The 13198-nt window shown below is 32.2% G+C and overlaps 1 protein-coding gene across 1 annotated transcript in view; it reads right to left on the bottom strand.

Annotated features, from left to right (window-relative positions):
• Positions 1-3206: 3206 nt before the first annotated feature.
• Positions 3207-13198, bottom strand: part of USP38 (ubiquitin specific peptidase 38) — a 31533-nt gene continuing 21541 nt past the window's right edge. Inside the window, exons 8-10 of the mRNA XM_063108464.1 lie at positions 11481-11587; positions 8885-10247; positions 3207-4728 (exon numbers count right to left, since the gene is read on the bottom strand). Of these exons, the coding sequence (XP_062964534.1) occupies positions 4567-4728; positions 8885-10247; positions 11481-11587 (1632 nt within the window). The 3' untranslated portion in view covers positions 3207-4566. The remainder of the gene's footprint in view (positions 4729-8884; positions 10248-11480; positions 11588-13198) is intronic.

Here is a 13198-nt window from a genome sequence, read left to right as displayed (position 1 = left end):
TTAGAGCATTGGCTTTGGAGGTCTGATTTTTACTAGCTACATAATGTTAAACAAGTTTCTTAATCTGAATATTTTCTTTATCCATAAAGAGGTGAGGGAAGGCATGCGTATGAGCCCAGTTACAGGGATGGTATAAGTTAAAAAGACACATAAATATGGGGTTACTTGAAAAAGTTCGTGGATAAATGGAATTAAGATATGAATCTTTCCACGAACTTTCTGAAGACCCCTTCTGTTTGCCAACATGTAGCACACGGTAGACACTTAAAATGTTAGCTGCCTTGGCACGTTAGCTCCCCTGGATAAAAGCCCTAGGAAAAAAATTCCTTTGTAGCCTAGAAGTTGTCAATCCAGGCTGCATATTAAAATCACATGAGGAACTTCAAGAAATGTTGATGCCCAGTCCCCACATAGTTTAATTGGTCTGGGAGGAGGCCTGGCCATGGTATTATTTTTTAAAAGCTCGCCAAATAATTTTAAAATGAATGCAAGGTTGAAAACTGCTGATCCAGCCAGGGAAGGCTAACCTTTTCATCCCTCTAAAGTCAAGGTAGGATATGTGTGTGTGTGTTTGTGTGTGTGTGTGTCTGTGTGTGTGTGTCTGTGTGTGTGTCTGTGTGTCTGTGTGTGTGTAGCACACAAAGCAAAACATGAAAACATCAGATCTATTAAGAGAAAAACAACTGCAGGCTATAACAGACACTGACGAGAGCTGGCAATACACTTGGCTGACTTCTTAGATTCTATTTTTAATGTTAAATCCACACCGGTTATGTAACATTGGTGCTAAAAGTTTTACATAACAAATCCTTTTGAATTTGTGAAACCCAGATTGTTGATTTTGTAAAAATTTTGATTCTAATTTCTTTAAAAATTATTTCTATAGCAATTTCTTTTCAAATGGGAAAGCTGTAGGGTTTTTTTTTTTTTTTTTTATTAAACAGGCTAGTTTTAAAAAAGCACTGTTTACTTGAAAACCTCCCCTTTTTAAGTCCCTCATTCATTTTGAGATTCACTTACTTCCAAAAAAGAACTGTTAGAAAGTTAACTTATTTTGTTAAAACAAAGAAGGCTAACACTGAAGATATATGACAGTTTGGTAAATGCTTAAGAATATATATATGGAACAACTTTTATTTTAGAATTATTTTTTAAGTTTCATTGGGATGACCTTCAATTCAAATTTCCTTACTATTGTACTTTAATCTCTTAGTTACAGGATTACATTATCCAAGATTTAACTTCACTCCTCCAGATGATGTTACTGAGTTATTAATAACAATCAGTTAACATTTCCTAATACATTTTTATAAAATGTGTATAACTTATCTTTCCCTATTGAAGGAATATTTAGTTTTAAAAATCTAAACTCATTAGAAAAAAACAGATGGTAAAAGGATATATAAAGTATAGCATTCTTATAAGAAAAATTAGTATGTATTAGTGTACAGTATTATTTCCTCTGAAACATTCATTTAAAAAGTATTCTCTGTATAGAGTGTATTATGTGACGTACACAAACATAGGAAAAGATATACTGAGAGTTAAGACTTGGAACAAAGTACACAACATTAAAATGGTGATTTCCAGTAACTGGACAGATTATGCCAATTATTTTTTTCTTAAACTGTGCTGGGCACACAATAAGCATCCAACTCCCACTTGTAAGAAGATAGCTTTAAAGACGAAGTATATGAAAAGAAAACAACTACTTTTGTAAATAACATTATCATAAAAAGAACAGAACTAAATGAGAAAAGAACATTATAGATTTGAGCTTAAGACCAGTTCTGAAATATTTTTGTTCTTTCATATTTTTGTTCTCTATATTAACTCAGATGTGAGTTAACAGGCTGTTTGAACCTGTCACTAGGACCTCCCAGGCCTCTACACATCATGAGGGATCTTTATCTCTACATTCAAAAGATTCTTCTGGCATCTTAAGGTTTAGAGACAAATGTCAGGGGTCTCTAGTCCTATGCTGCTCTGCTTCTCTGATTATTCAGCTAGAAGAGAGGCTGTGGGAAGATACTTGAGTAAGGAATGAGCTAGAATTCTTCAATTTGAGATATGTAAATGTCATGAGTCAGAGTTGCATAAACATCTGCTGAGAGTACAGATTACAAGGGCTTGCATGACCACGTCACATATATTTCTTTCTTTGCATCTCTCTCTGGGAAAAAAAAAAATCTACTTTTCTCAATGTGTCAACAAACATCCTTGAAAGGAACAGACTCAGATTTCCAGTTTTTCACCTTTGTTAGTAGTGAAGTGTAATGTGCTCTTTTTAGCAGCAATAAGCAACTTCATTTAAACTGATTATCTTGGGCTGAACTAAAGAGAAATAGCAATAGTACTCCAGTCAGCCTTCAGAGTTAGACCTCATAACATTTGCAAGAGGCAGAGAACAGTACAAGGGTTAGGAATGCTGGAGAAGGAAAAGAGCTAATACGAAAATTAAATAAAGCAGCAATTAAGTAATAGAGATCCGTTAGGATTAAAGCAATTGTAAGTATTACCTTATTAAAAAAGTTCAGTTGGATGGGATTTTGAATGAAGCTTTTGATTATTCTGGTTCCAAATTTGTTAAATTCAGCAAATAATTAATGTCACTATATTTTTAATCTTAAAAGGAAGGCCTTACCTTGAAGTCTTTGGTATTGAGATAAAGTTATAATTTGAATAGCTACAATATTATTACATAACAAGAGTTTCGTCTTTTTGCTATCATTTTGAAAATTCAATACATATTATCTTGACACATAAAATCCTTGAAAGACATGATATTCCTAGATGAAACTGTGTAGGGTCTAATTGTCTTTATGGAAGTTCCTAGAAACATCTTAGCTCAATATCAATCCACCAAGTATTAAAGGCCTTTGCCAATTTCAATAAATACTATGACTGATATAATTCTGATTATAAATCATTATCTAGCCAGTGGATAACTGAACACATAGGGTAGCTTAGAAATTCACAAGAGAAAGACCATAGTAAAATAAGATAAAAATCCTTCTGGTTCATTCATTTATAGAATGTAAGAATCTTGATTAATTCTGCCAAGAATTTCCAGTTTTTAATCTAATCAGTTTTCCTGATCTTCCTGGTGAGTGGAAACAGGTTAGGAGTGGGAGGTAGTGGAATGAAGATGAGGAATTCTGTTTTTAACCACTGCCATAAAAGCTTTGGAAAAAGATAAACCCCATATCACCAAAGAACATTCTTTCCTTAAAGTGTTTTCAGAATAAATGAGACCAAGCTTCAGAACAATGCACAACCATGGATAAGTTAAAACGTTTAGGAAGAGGGATAATTGGGATAACTGTTGAATACTGTATAATCAAGACCCAGGAGAACTGACAAGTTTCCAGTTTCCTGGTAAAAGAAAATGCAGGATGGTAGGATCTGGCATTTTAATATTTTATCTGAAACTATGAAATAGAAGCAACTGTGCAAACCATATGACCCAAACAAACAGAAACTGCCCTCAAATACACAACTCTAGAAATATGTGATCAATGTTTAATATTCTGAGGATTAAGTAGCAAAATCGAAAAAGATGTTTTACTTAACAAGGTTCATTTCCTTTGAGTTCTTCTAAGAGTTAAAAATGAACTATCACACTTATTGATTTAGAACCATCAGATTTTACTTCTGGAAAATCTAATACCTTTCAAAAAGTTATAATTTTAATGTTAGCACAAAAATTACTTCCTAACATTTCATTAAAAAAAAAAACTTTTCTGCAGCCAAAGATTCCTATTTTTGAATTACAGTACTGCAAGGCACATACAGAACTCACCTCCTTCAAAATACACAGAATATATACTCCCTGAAATAGAAGTTAAAATCCTTGAACAATTAGAAATACTATAAAGTTAGCAATTTTTAGGTAAAAATGTTGCTCCTACAGGATCATGCAACTTTCTTAAAGTCAACTCAGCACATAGGTGTACATAATCTGTTTTTAAAACATTTGTACTTGAAATGCAAATACAGTGATTCTGAAGACAGCACTAAACAAAAACCTGGAAAGTACTAAAGCTTGATAAATTTTACATTATTGCCTTCATTAGAGAATGTATCATCTCTAGAATTTTCAATGATTTGAATTTAATAATGGGGTAACTACACAGGAAATAAAGGATTTTATTTTCTTTATCTAAACAATATTTCTCTCACCTCTAGCATCAATTCTTTTATAAAGGATGCTAAATGAATTATATATTTTATTCAGTAAAACTGAAGATAGACCATTTAAATGCTTCTACCAAATTTAATGCAGCTTAATTAGGGACTAGGTACATATTTTCCTCTGAACATTTTTGGTCAAGCATGTCTAACCACAAACGCAAATGGAATTTTAAGAGGTAGATTTTTTCCCATGATGCATTTTGTTAATAAATGTATTGTCAAGAAAATAAAAACAAGCACTGAGTGTTTTCTTAAATTCTAAGGGTCTAATGGAAAGAAAAATAAAAGATAGATATATTTGTTACAGTCCGACATTTTAACAGTCATGGTATTGGATATTTTGTGACCAGTGCATTTTGAACTCTCTCAGGATCAAAATACGAGTCTGCCAACCGTATTAAATCCTCCTCCACCCCCTCCACCAGTTGGTCCACAGCTTCCTGGTGGGTCATTGTCATCAAATCCATTGGGCCGAAATGAACAGGAGACAGATGCAGCTTGCAGGGCCCGGGCTCGAGCATTCAACTCTTGTTCCTAAAATTAAAAATATTTTTGATGAAACTAAAATGCTAAATACAATGGATGGGTATATCACCTACACGAATATTTTAAAATTGTATTAATCCTTAATAAGCACTCTTCACATCTCAGTAACTTTAAAAATATTGACCATATCAATCCTTACCAAATCCTAGTGAAGTATATAATCACCTTTGGAGCAAAGAAAGGCAGAGAGCAAAATCCTGGTGTAACTCCACAAAATGACAGATCTAAAATCCATTCTGTTTCAATACCTCTCTTTACGAGAGAGGAAACTGAAGCCCCTAAGTCATAAAATTTCTCTACAGAAAATATAACAGCTCCTGCAACTCTCTAATACATATAGAAATAAATTTCTTTTATAATATACAGAAGATACAATTCAAAGGTTATGACAATGGATTATCTACACTCTATCAACTATTTTGGATGTCGGTGATTATAGCAAAAGGTATAAATAAGGAGAAAAGCCTGAATTTTTTTCTACCCCTTTCCTTTTAGACTATTTCTTAATAAATAGTAAGACAGATCTCAAAAAATACTAATAAGTAAAATGATGCCTATCTCCTAACAGTAATACTTAAAACTTTTCCCTACCAGATTATTAGAACTTTTATCAGGAATCAATCATCTTCCCTTCTGTGACTTTGCTCCATCTGGCAAGGTAATACTATTTTATAACTTCTAGTTAAAATGTTTTAGTTAACTATTCTTCCATCTCCCTCCACCTTCACAAGATGTGCAATTTTTCATTATGAAGGAAAAAACCTGGCTTACCTTGACAGCTATCCCTCACATTTTGGACACCTTATTTCTCAGTAGCATGTGATGACTACTGCGAGACTCCAACACACAAAATGATCAAGAATCATGTATTTTTATGATTGAAAGGGACCTTTGATAAGAAATCCTTATAACAGAATGGCCTAATTAACCAGTCTCTAAGAGGGCTTTTAAAACTTAATTTGCAGAGTATTTCTTGAAAACATTTTTTTATCTATTGTGTCATTTACAACATTTGTAATTACTGGCTCCTCTGTACAATGTCTACACACATACACATATACAGAGGCACACATATCAATCTGTAAAATTAAGAATTACAAATGTTTTACAGATAGGAAATAAAAGCCACATACATCAGAAACAGACACAAACATAGGAAACAAAATCTTCATTGATCTAGTTCTATAGCCTATTACACTATCCAAACAAGAAATGAAACTATGACTCTGTATCTAAGACTCAGTATTTGGTTTTAGGTATAGACGATATTCCCTAATGAGTTAAAACCAAATGAATATCCAAGGTAGAGTTCAAGAAGTTCTGCTCCCAAAAGATAGAGCAAATTACGCCGAGACTTTGTTATAAAGTAATTCCCTCCCAAATGCTATGTTGAAGGACACATAAATTATAAAACTAAGTTAAAAACTCCATTGCTTCTGACCTATATATCTCAAGACACAGAGCTTCCCAAAAGAGTAATATTCCTTTTCTGCTTTATTTTCTATTTATATAATTTTATGGCTGACAGAGAAAAATATATGATATTGTTTTCAGAAGACAAGCTTAAACTGAATAAAAGTAGGAAAAACTGTCTTTCATCATATTTCTTTTAATATAGATGAAAACACTGTATAAATGTCAATTGTGATTCTCACAGAATGTGTAATTTATATTATGTATTAAAATTAATCTTAATTTTAGTAGTAGACTATATAGGTCCAGTCACAGAAAGGAGTTACTATGGTTTTGGGATAAATAACTTTAAGTATATTAAGATTTTTCATTCAAGTAAAACTGTTGACATTAAATGAATCCTCTTATTTTTGTTTAAACTGCACATATGAGGGTACTTCAAAAAGTTTGTGGAAAAACAGAATTGAAAGATCATAATCTTTCCATGAACTCTTTGAAGACCCCTCACATATATTACATATACTCTTCTGTATGTATGATAAAGAAAAAAATTAAACTATCACTCTCTCCAATGAAACAGATGAAAAGCACTGGAACTATAAATTTGGAACTATACCTTAAAATGGGTGTAAAAACAAAAATGGGAATAAGAACAAAAACATACACATACATGCTTCATGTACTCAAAACTGAAAAATGACAGCTAAAAACTACTGTATACAAAATCTCAACACCATGCTTTCCTATTGCCTGGCAAATATGAGAATGTGTTCATCATAATAACAGAATAAACAATATAGTCTCTTAACAAACTTAAAATGCTAGAATGTAGAATGATCTGGTTAAGTGGTATGAAAAACTTCACAGTTCAAACCCTTATCAATTACATTATTGTATATAAAAGCAAGTAATCACAATCTAAATTTATTTAAATTCCTAATTAAGAATGGAGTACCTATTATTGTAATTTGCCTGAAAATAGGCACATTAATAATGAAGCTTTCATTTAACAGCCAGTCTTAATACAAGTAAAGAAATACCTTACTGTAAAATTTGGCAATATCTTTCACGCATTAAATGACTTGCTAATCTGAGACTTAAGATGGAATTTAGAACAACTGCACAACACTGAAAAAATGAATTCACAAAATATATAATGCTTTTCCTTTAGAGTAACATAAAAGCTTTAAAACATTATTCTTTAATACATTATTAATTTTAATTATTCTTTAATGAAAAGAACAGCTCCTTATGTTCAAATATTATATAATCAGGATGCAATATGGTAAATGACAAGATGGTTAAATTGGAAAATCTGTCAGAGCTAGGCTACATAGAAGTAGTTGTTGTGGCTGTAAGAGTTTGGCATCATAGTCACAGAAATTAGTTTCTTGTCTTTCAAAACCCATGTCTCTCCTTTGATAAATAGTTCACTCAATCACTGATATATAAAAAATCTGCATATTTCCAAAAGTCCAGATAGCACTGGGCTATTTTTATAATTTCTAATTATAGAAATTTTCTATTTCATCTTAACCCTCTTCCCTTCATTCCTTCTCTCCAATCTTCAAGAATCATGAAGATTTATAACTAGTGCTGATATGATATCTAGCAAGAACAACAAGGTTGAATACATTCTATTTCTTACCTTGATCATAAACCATCTGACTGGATGTTAGAGTTTTTGGTAGTGAAACAGTTCTAACAAATATTCTAAATTTCTATTTTTTTCTCTAAAGTTTGTTTTGTGCCACTTCAGAACACTGCTGTACTCCTTTAAAAATGTATCATGTATCATTATTTGAGTATTTTATAATGAAGTAAATTTGAAAGCTTTTGAGAAAATTTCCCTGTAAAAATCAGTACTATAGTAGCCCATTTCTGCTCTTATTTAATTTGTATGTCTTGGGAATTTTGTAACTTTCAAACACAAAATTTTTAGAAACTTACTCACTTAAACTCATAAAATCACTTGGACTACCCAATTAACATACCTACAATTTTCTTTCCTACAATTTCACCTATAATTTACTGTTGATTCCTTTATTTTGATAGCAAGTCGACAGGTTTTCAAAAGCAAAAAATGAACTTTTAGCAAGACATTTATTAACATTAAAGTAATAAAATCACTGATTACTTGAAAAAAACTTATAAGTAAATTCATCTCATATCAAACTTTTTCCATGGCTTTTGTTTACTAAATGCTCTATTATTTCCTTCGTTTTATTGCCCAGTTCCTTAAGGAATACAAACATCCTTTCTTTACATATTCTACCTTTTAGTGTTCTTTATCTTATCTACCTAAATGTCAATAAATATCCCTTAAAATATTTATACAAAGGTCTTGCAGAAAAAAACAATACATTTAGCAGTTGTTTCCCCTGGTGAGCAGGTCTAAGGGGTAGAGGAAAGATACTTCCATTTTATTAAATTTTCTATATTTCTGTATGGCACGATTTTATGATTTTATGGCAACATCTTTTGTAATTAAAAACAAATAAGGACTTCTAATTCACTGCATCTAATTGCCACTTTTCATAGTTAATTCACAACATTAGAAAGTAAGATAGTTTAATTATATAGGTTGAGCGCATATCCTATAAATCCAGACTCAAGTTTCAGAATTCTGTGACAATGTATAATTTGGATTTCAAAATTAGGGCACTCATTTAACCACCTGTCAACTGTTTAATACTTTCCACAAATAATGAAGCTTATATTTCCAACTTACCTGCAAATATAGTTTATTGTCTTTTGTTATTGCATCCATAAGTTCTTTCTGTAGAGGTGGGTCTCCATTTACCCAAAGTCCACTGGTTGGATTATTACCACTTAAACCATTAGTGCTGTTCTGTTTTTTATACAAAAGTACATAAGCTGTGTCCTTTGGAAACCTACTTGTAATTTTCTGGACTGACTGAAAAGAAGTAAATGTCACTCTGCTGTCATTAAATAAAAACCATTCTTTTGACATTTCCTTATTTTCCACATCCTTTTCAATAATTGCACTGGGACTATTTCTCCCTAGTAAGTGACTTGGGGAGGATGTTAATGCCAGAGTTTCAGATTGGTGGCACATTTGGTATGAAGACTCTGTACCTGTGATGTTTCTGGCATAAGAATAGTAATGCCCACTTTCAGAAGATATACCAGAGTGAACAACAATAGAACTTAATAGGTAGGGCACCAATTTTGGGCAGCAACCTTCTTCAGTCCCAGAAGGCTTTAATTTTTTAGCAAGATTCTCATTAATATCAGTGAAGTCAACATCTACAGACCAACTTTCTGACAACGAAGAGAAAGAAGTAGTTCTTTTAACTGGCAACTCCAAAACCAGTGGCAGTGACACATTGTCTAAAATTTTTCTTCTCACATGATACTTCTGATCATATGAAAATCTAAGGAGAGTAAGAATAAGGTATTCAGGTTCCTCCGTGATTTGCATAGTTTTCTCAGCATTCTGCAGAGAGGCACAGTTTTCACAATAATATTGGTTGTCACCAGTAAGAATCTCTGGAGCCAAAAAATAATTTAGTAAGTCAGTTACTGAAGGTGTGGTTTCACCTCCTGGTTTCTGAGGTACATCTTTATTGGTAAGAATCTTGTTAGATTCATTAGGGACAGAAGTGTTTTCCATATAATGAAACTCATCAGGAGGACTGCCTATTGTTCTTTCATTCACAACTGAGTCACAGACAAAGGCAGCTGTTACTGGATTATAAAGTACTGTTTCTTCTGAAGAACGAGGTACACTGGCTTGCATTAGACCACCATCTCGTGTACTGGGTGATGATGCTGGATCTTGGAAAGACAAGTTTTCCAAAGAAGATGAAGGACAAAAGGCAAGTGAAAGATCTGTAAAGGCTTCCACTTTTTGTGAGGTACTCCTGCAGTTCAAACAACATATGTGAGTTCGTAGTTTTCCTCCAAACATTTTTTCTATCAAAGTCTTCTCACCATCACTTGTGCAAGAGGTCTCTGTTAGTACATCTGCCTTACTGGCTACTTCCTGTAAAGAAGTTTCATTGCATCCCAGACTTTCAGAAGACTTGTGTGAGGACTGAACTTTCACAATCTTTTCTTCTTCATGGAGCCTGAAGAAGAGTATAACATTATTTAGCTACTTTGCTTAGGTTTAAATGTAATTTCCATCTAAAAATACTAGTGACTTACATAAATAGCCAAATTATTTTCATCAAATAGAATGCTTAATTTAAAAAATCAAGTTTCTCCTTTTTTAATCTACAAGATTACTGAAATAGTTTGAGAATGTAAGAGGCTAGGGGGCTATTACTACTCTATATTCTCATTTCACTTTCTTCGTACTGCTATTTTATAGGACTTACTGCATTACAGTTAATTATATACGTTCCTTAGCTGTCTTATATGTCTGTCTGCCTGGTGTCTCATAAAATGGCACAAAGAAACCACTGAATATATCCCTAGTTGAATGGAAGGAAGTTTGTATACACTGAGCTCAATTTACTTTACTAGTCATTCATGCAACAGAAGCAAGCAAAGACAGAGATACAAGAAGATAATAGGTTTTATTAATTAAGTAGTAATGAGATGTAAAATACACCAAATCCATAAAATTATGAACTGGTCTAAAGGAGAGGCTTTTAAACTTTTTGGTTCTAGTGCTTCTTTACACTCTTAAAAATAACTAAGGAATTCAAGAGCTTCATTTATGTGGATTATATCTACTGATATTTACTGTTTTCAAAAACTGAGAATAAAATATAAATACATTTAAAAACAATAATAAACCCATTACGTGTTAATATAAATAACATTTTAAAAATGAAAAATAGTTATATCTTCTAAAATCAAAAAAAACCAAAAAAAAACCTAGTGAGAAGATGGCAGTGTTTTACATTTTGCAAATATTTTAAGTATCTGGCTTAATAGAAGACAGCTGCATCCTCATATATGCTCTACATTCTTTCTATTGTTTTATGTTTCTTGGATAAAATATATGAAGAAAATGTGACCTCATACCAGACATGTAGTTGTAAAAAAGAAAAACCTTACTCTTGTGAGACTCCTGTGAAATGTGTTTTGAGAACCCTTAGTGGCCCCTGTATTACACTTTGAGAACAGCTGGTCTAAAGTAAGAAAATTTAAAAACAACAACAAACAAAACAAAAAACCCCAAATTAGAAACAAAAGAAAACTTAAACATCCAATAAAGGCTGCAAAGGTATTTTAGGTATTTTAAAGATTAACACCTGAAATATGTTTTTAAAGGTAAAAACAAAATTAAGTAGAAATAAACTGTTATAAAAAGACACAATTCAAATCATAATTTTAAAAATACTTTTTACCTGTCTAGCAGGAACCTGAGGTATTCAGAACAGTCTTGCTGTGATCTGGGAGTAAACCATGGAGGTCTGGAAGCCTCAAAGAATATCCGAGGTGCATATGCTTCCCTCTTTTGATAGCAATAGAGAAAATATAAGAAAGTGAAAATACAAGTAACTGAAATCTTAATATATAATATTTAATAAAGATTACTTAAAATTACATTGTACTCAAACTTTATTAAAAAGTGCCAGACATGGGGGCAACTTAGAGGCAAATAAAATTAATTAAAAATAAATTCAGGTAACTTTCAGTTAAAACTTCTCATTCTGTAGAGGAGAATTGAGATTTAAAGAAACTATGTGACTTGCCCAAGGTCATACAGCTAAATGAGTGGTAGAGGGGAATGACAATAGAACCTAGGTCCCTCTAACTCTTTGATGTAATGATCCCCCTCTGACAGTCATGTGTTTGAGTCCACAATTTTTTGAAAAACCATGTTTTTTGAAAATCTGAAAATGATATGTTAAAGAATATATATTTTGAATAAAGTAATACAGGGAATACTCTACAGAGTCATGCACACCTATGTTAGATAAAATTTCCTTGAGTGGGTACACATGTCATAATGTGTAGAATGTGAGCACACTGATTAGGGAGCTTGATTATTGCTTAAGTGGAGAGGCAGGTTAGTCTAGTGGTTGATCAGGCACTCTGGAGTAATTGAGGTTCAAATCCTAGACTTTGCCACAACAAAAAGAACTGAAAAAGCATCTGAAAAGATGTGATTATATCTTAAAAATGTGGAATTCTCCCAACAATTTGAATATTTGTGGCATATAACAATTTAGTCCTCAGTTAAGAAAAATTTGACCCAAATTAGGGGTGTTCACAGCATTTTGAAGAAAGAAAGTTTGGCATACTAGTTGAACATGGGCTTCAGAGCAACTTGGTTCATAACCTCATCCTGCTACTTGTTTGCATGAGTCTGAGCAAGTAACTTAAGCCCAGTTTCTTCATCTGTAAAATGGGGATATATCTTATTACATGATAGATTGGCTTTGAGGATTAAGAGATAATAGAATTAATTTAGCACAGGGGCTAGAAAAATTTAAATTCTCAATACATGTTAGCTTTGTTAATTATAAGAAAAAAAATTATATAGGGGAAATCTACCTATCTAAAATAATACTTGTTGGTCTGCTACCAAAGAGGGTTTCAACTGTGACTTTAATTAGGCTTTCTTGGTAATTTCTTTCTTCTTTTCTTGGGAGCAGGGAACCTCCTAAGGTTTTTTTTCTAATAACTCTGATTTTGTAAGTTAATATAGCATATATATCTGCATAAATACATACACATACATATATACATATATATTATATATTATATAATCAATTTACCAGGAAACAGAGACGAGGGATGACGGAGACAGTTTTCCCTTTGTCCTGATACGTTAAATTTAATTTGTGAACAAATTTCCTCCATTTAAAGAACAATAAGATTCTCTGTTCAAGTATATTACTATTGATAGCCATCACTATCATTTCACATGTCAATACTGTCTCAATTCTTTACATTTAAGAAGTTATACTCAAGATATTTCTAGCTTGTAGACAGGAAACAAGGCATTCCCATCAACTCAATCCCATCAATTCTAAATCTGTCTTCTTTTCTGGCTCTAACTACTACTCCTTTAAACCTCTGTGAAATAAAGGCAATCAGAGTAAAACCAGAAAGTAAT

This window comes from Cynocephalus volans, chromosome 9, assembly GCF_027409185.1.
Source record: "Cynocephalus volans isolate mCynVol1 chromosome 9, mCynVol1.pri, whole genome shotgun sequence".
NCBI classification, from domain to species: Eukaryota; Metazoa; Chordata; class Mammalia; order Dermoptera; family Cynocephalidae; genus Cynocephalus; species Cynocephalus volans.
This window is presented reverse-complemented; position numbering and strand designations above follow the sequence as displayed.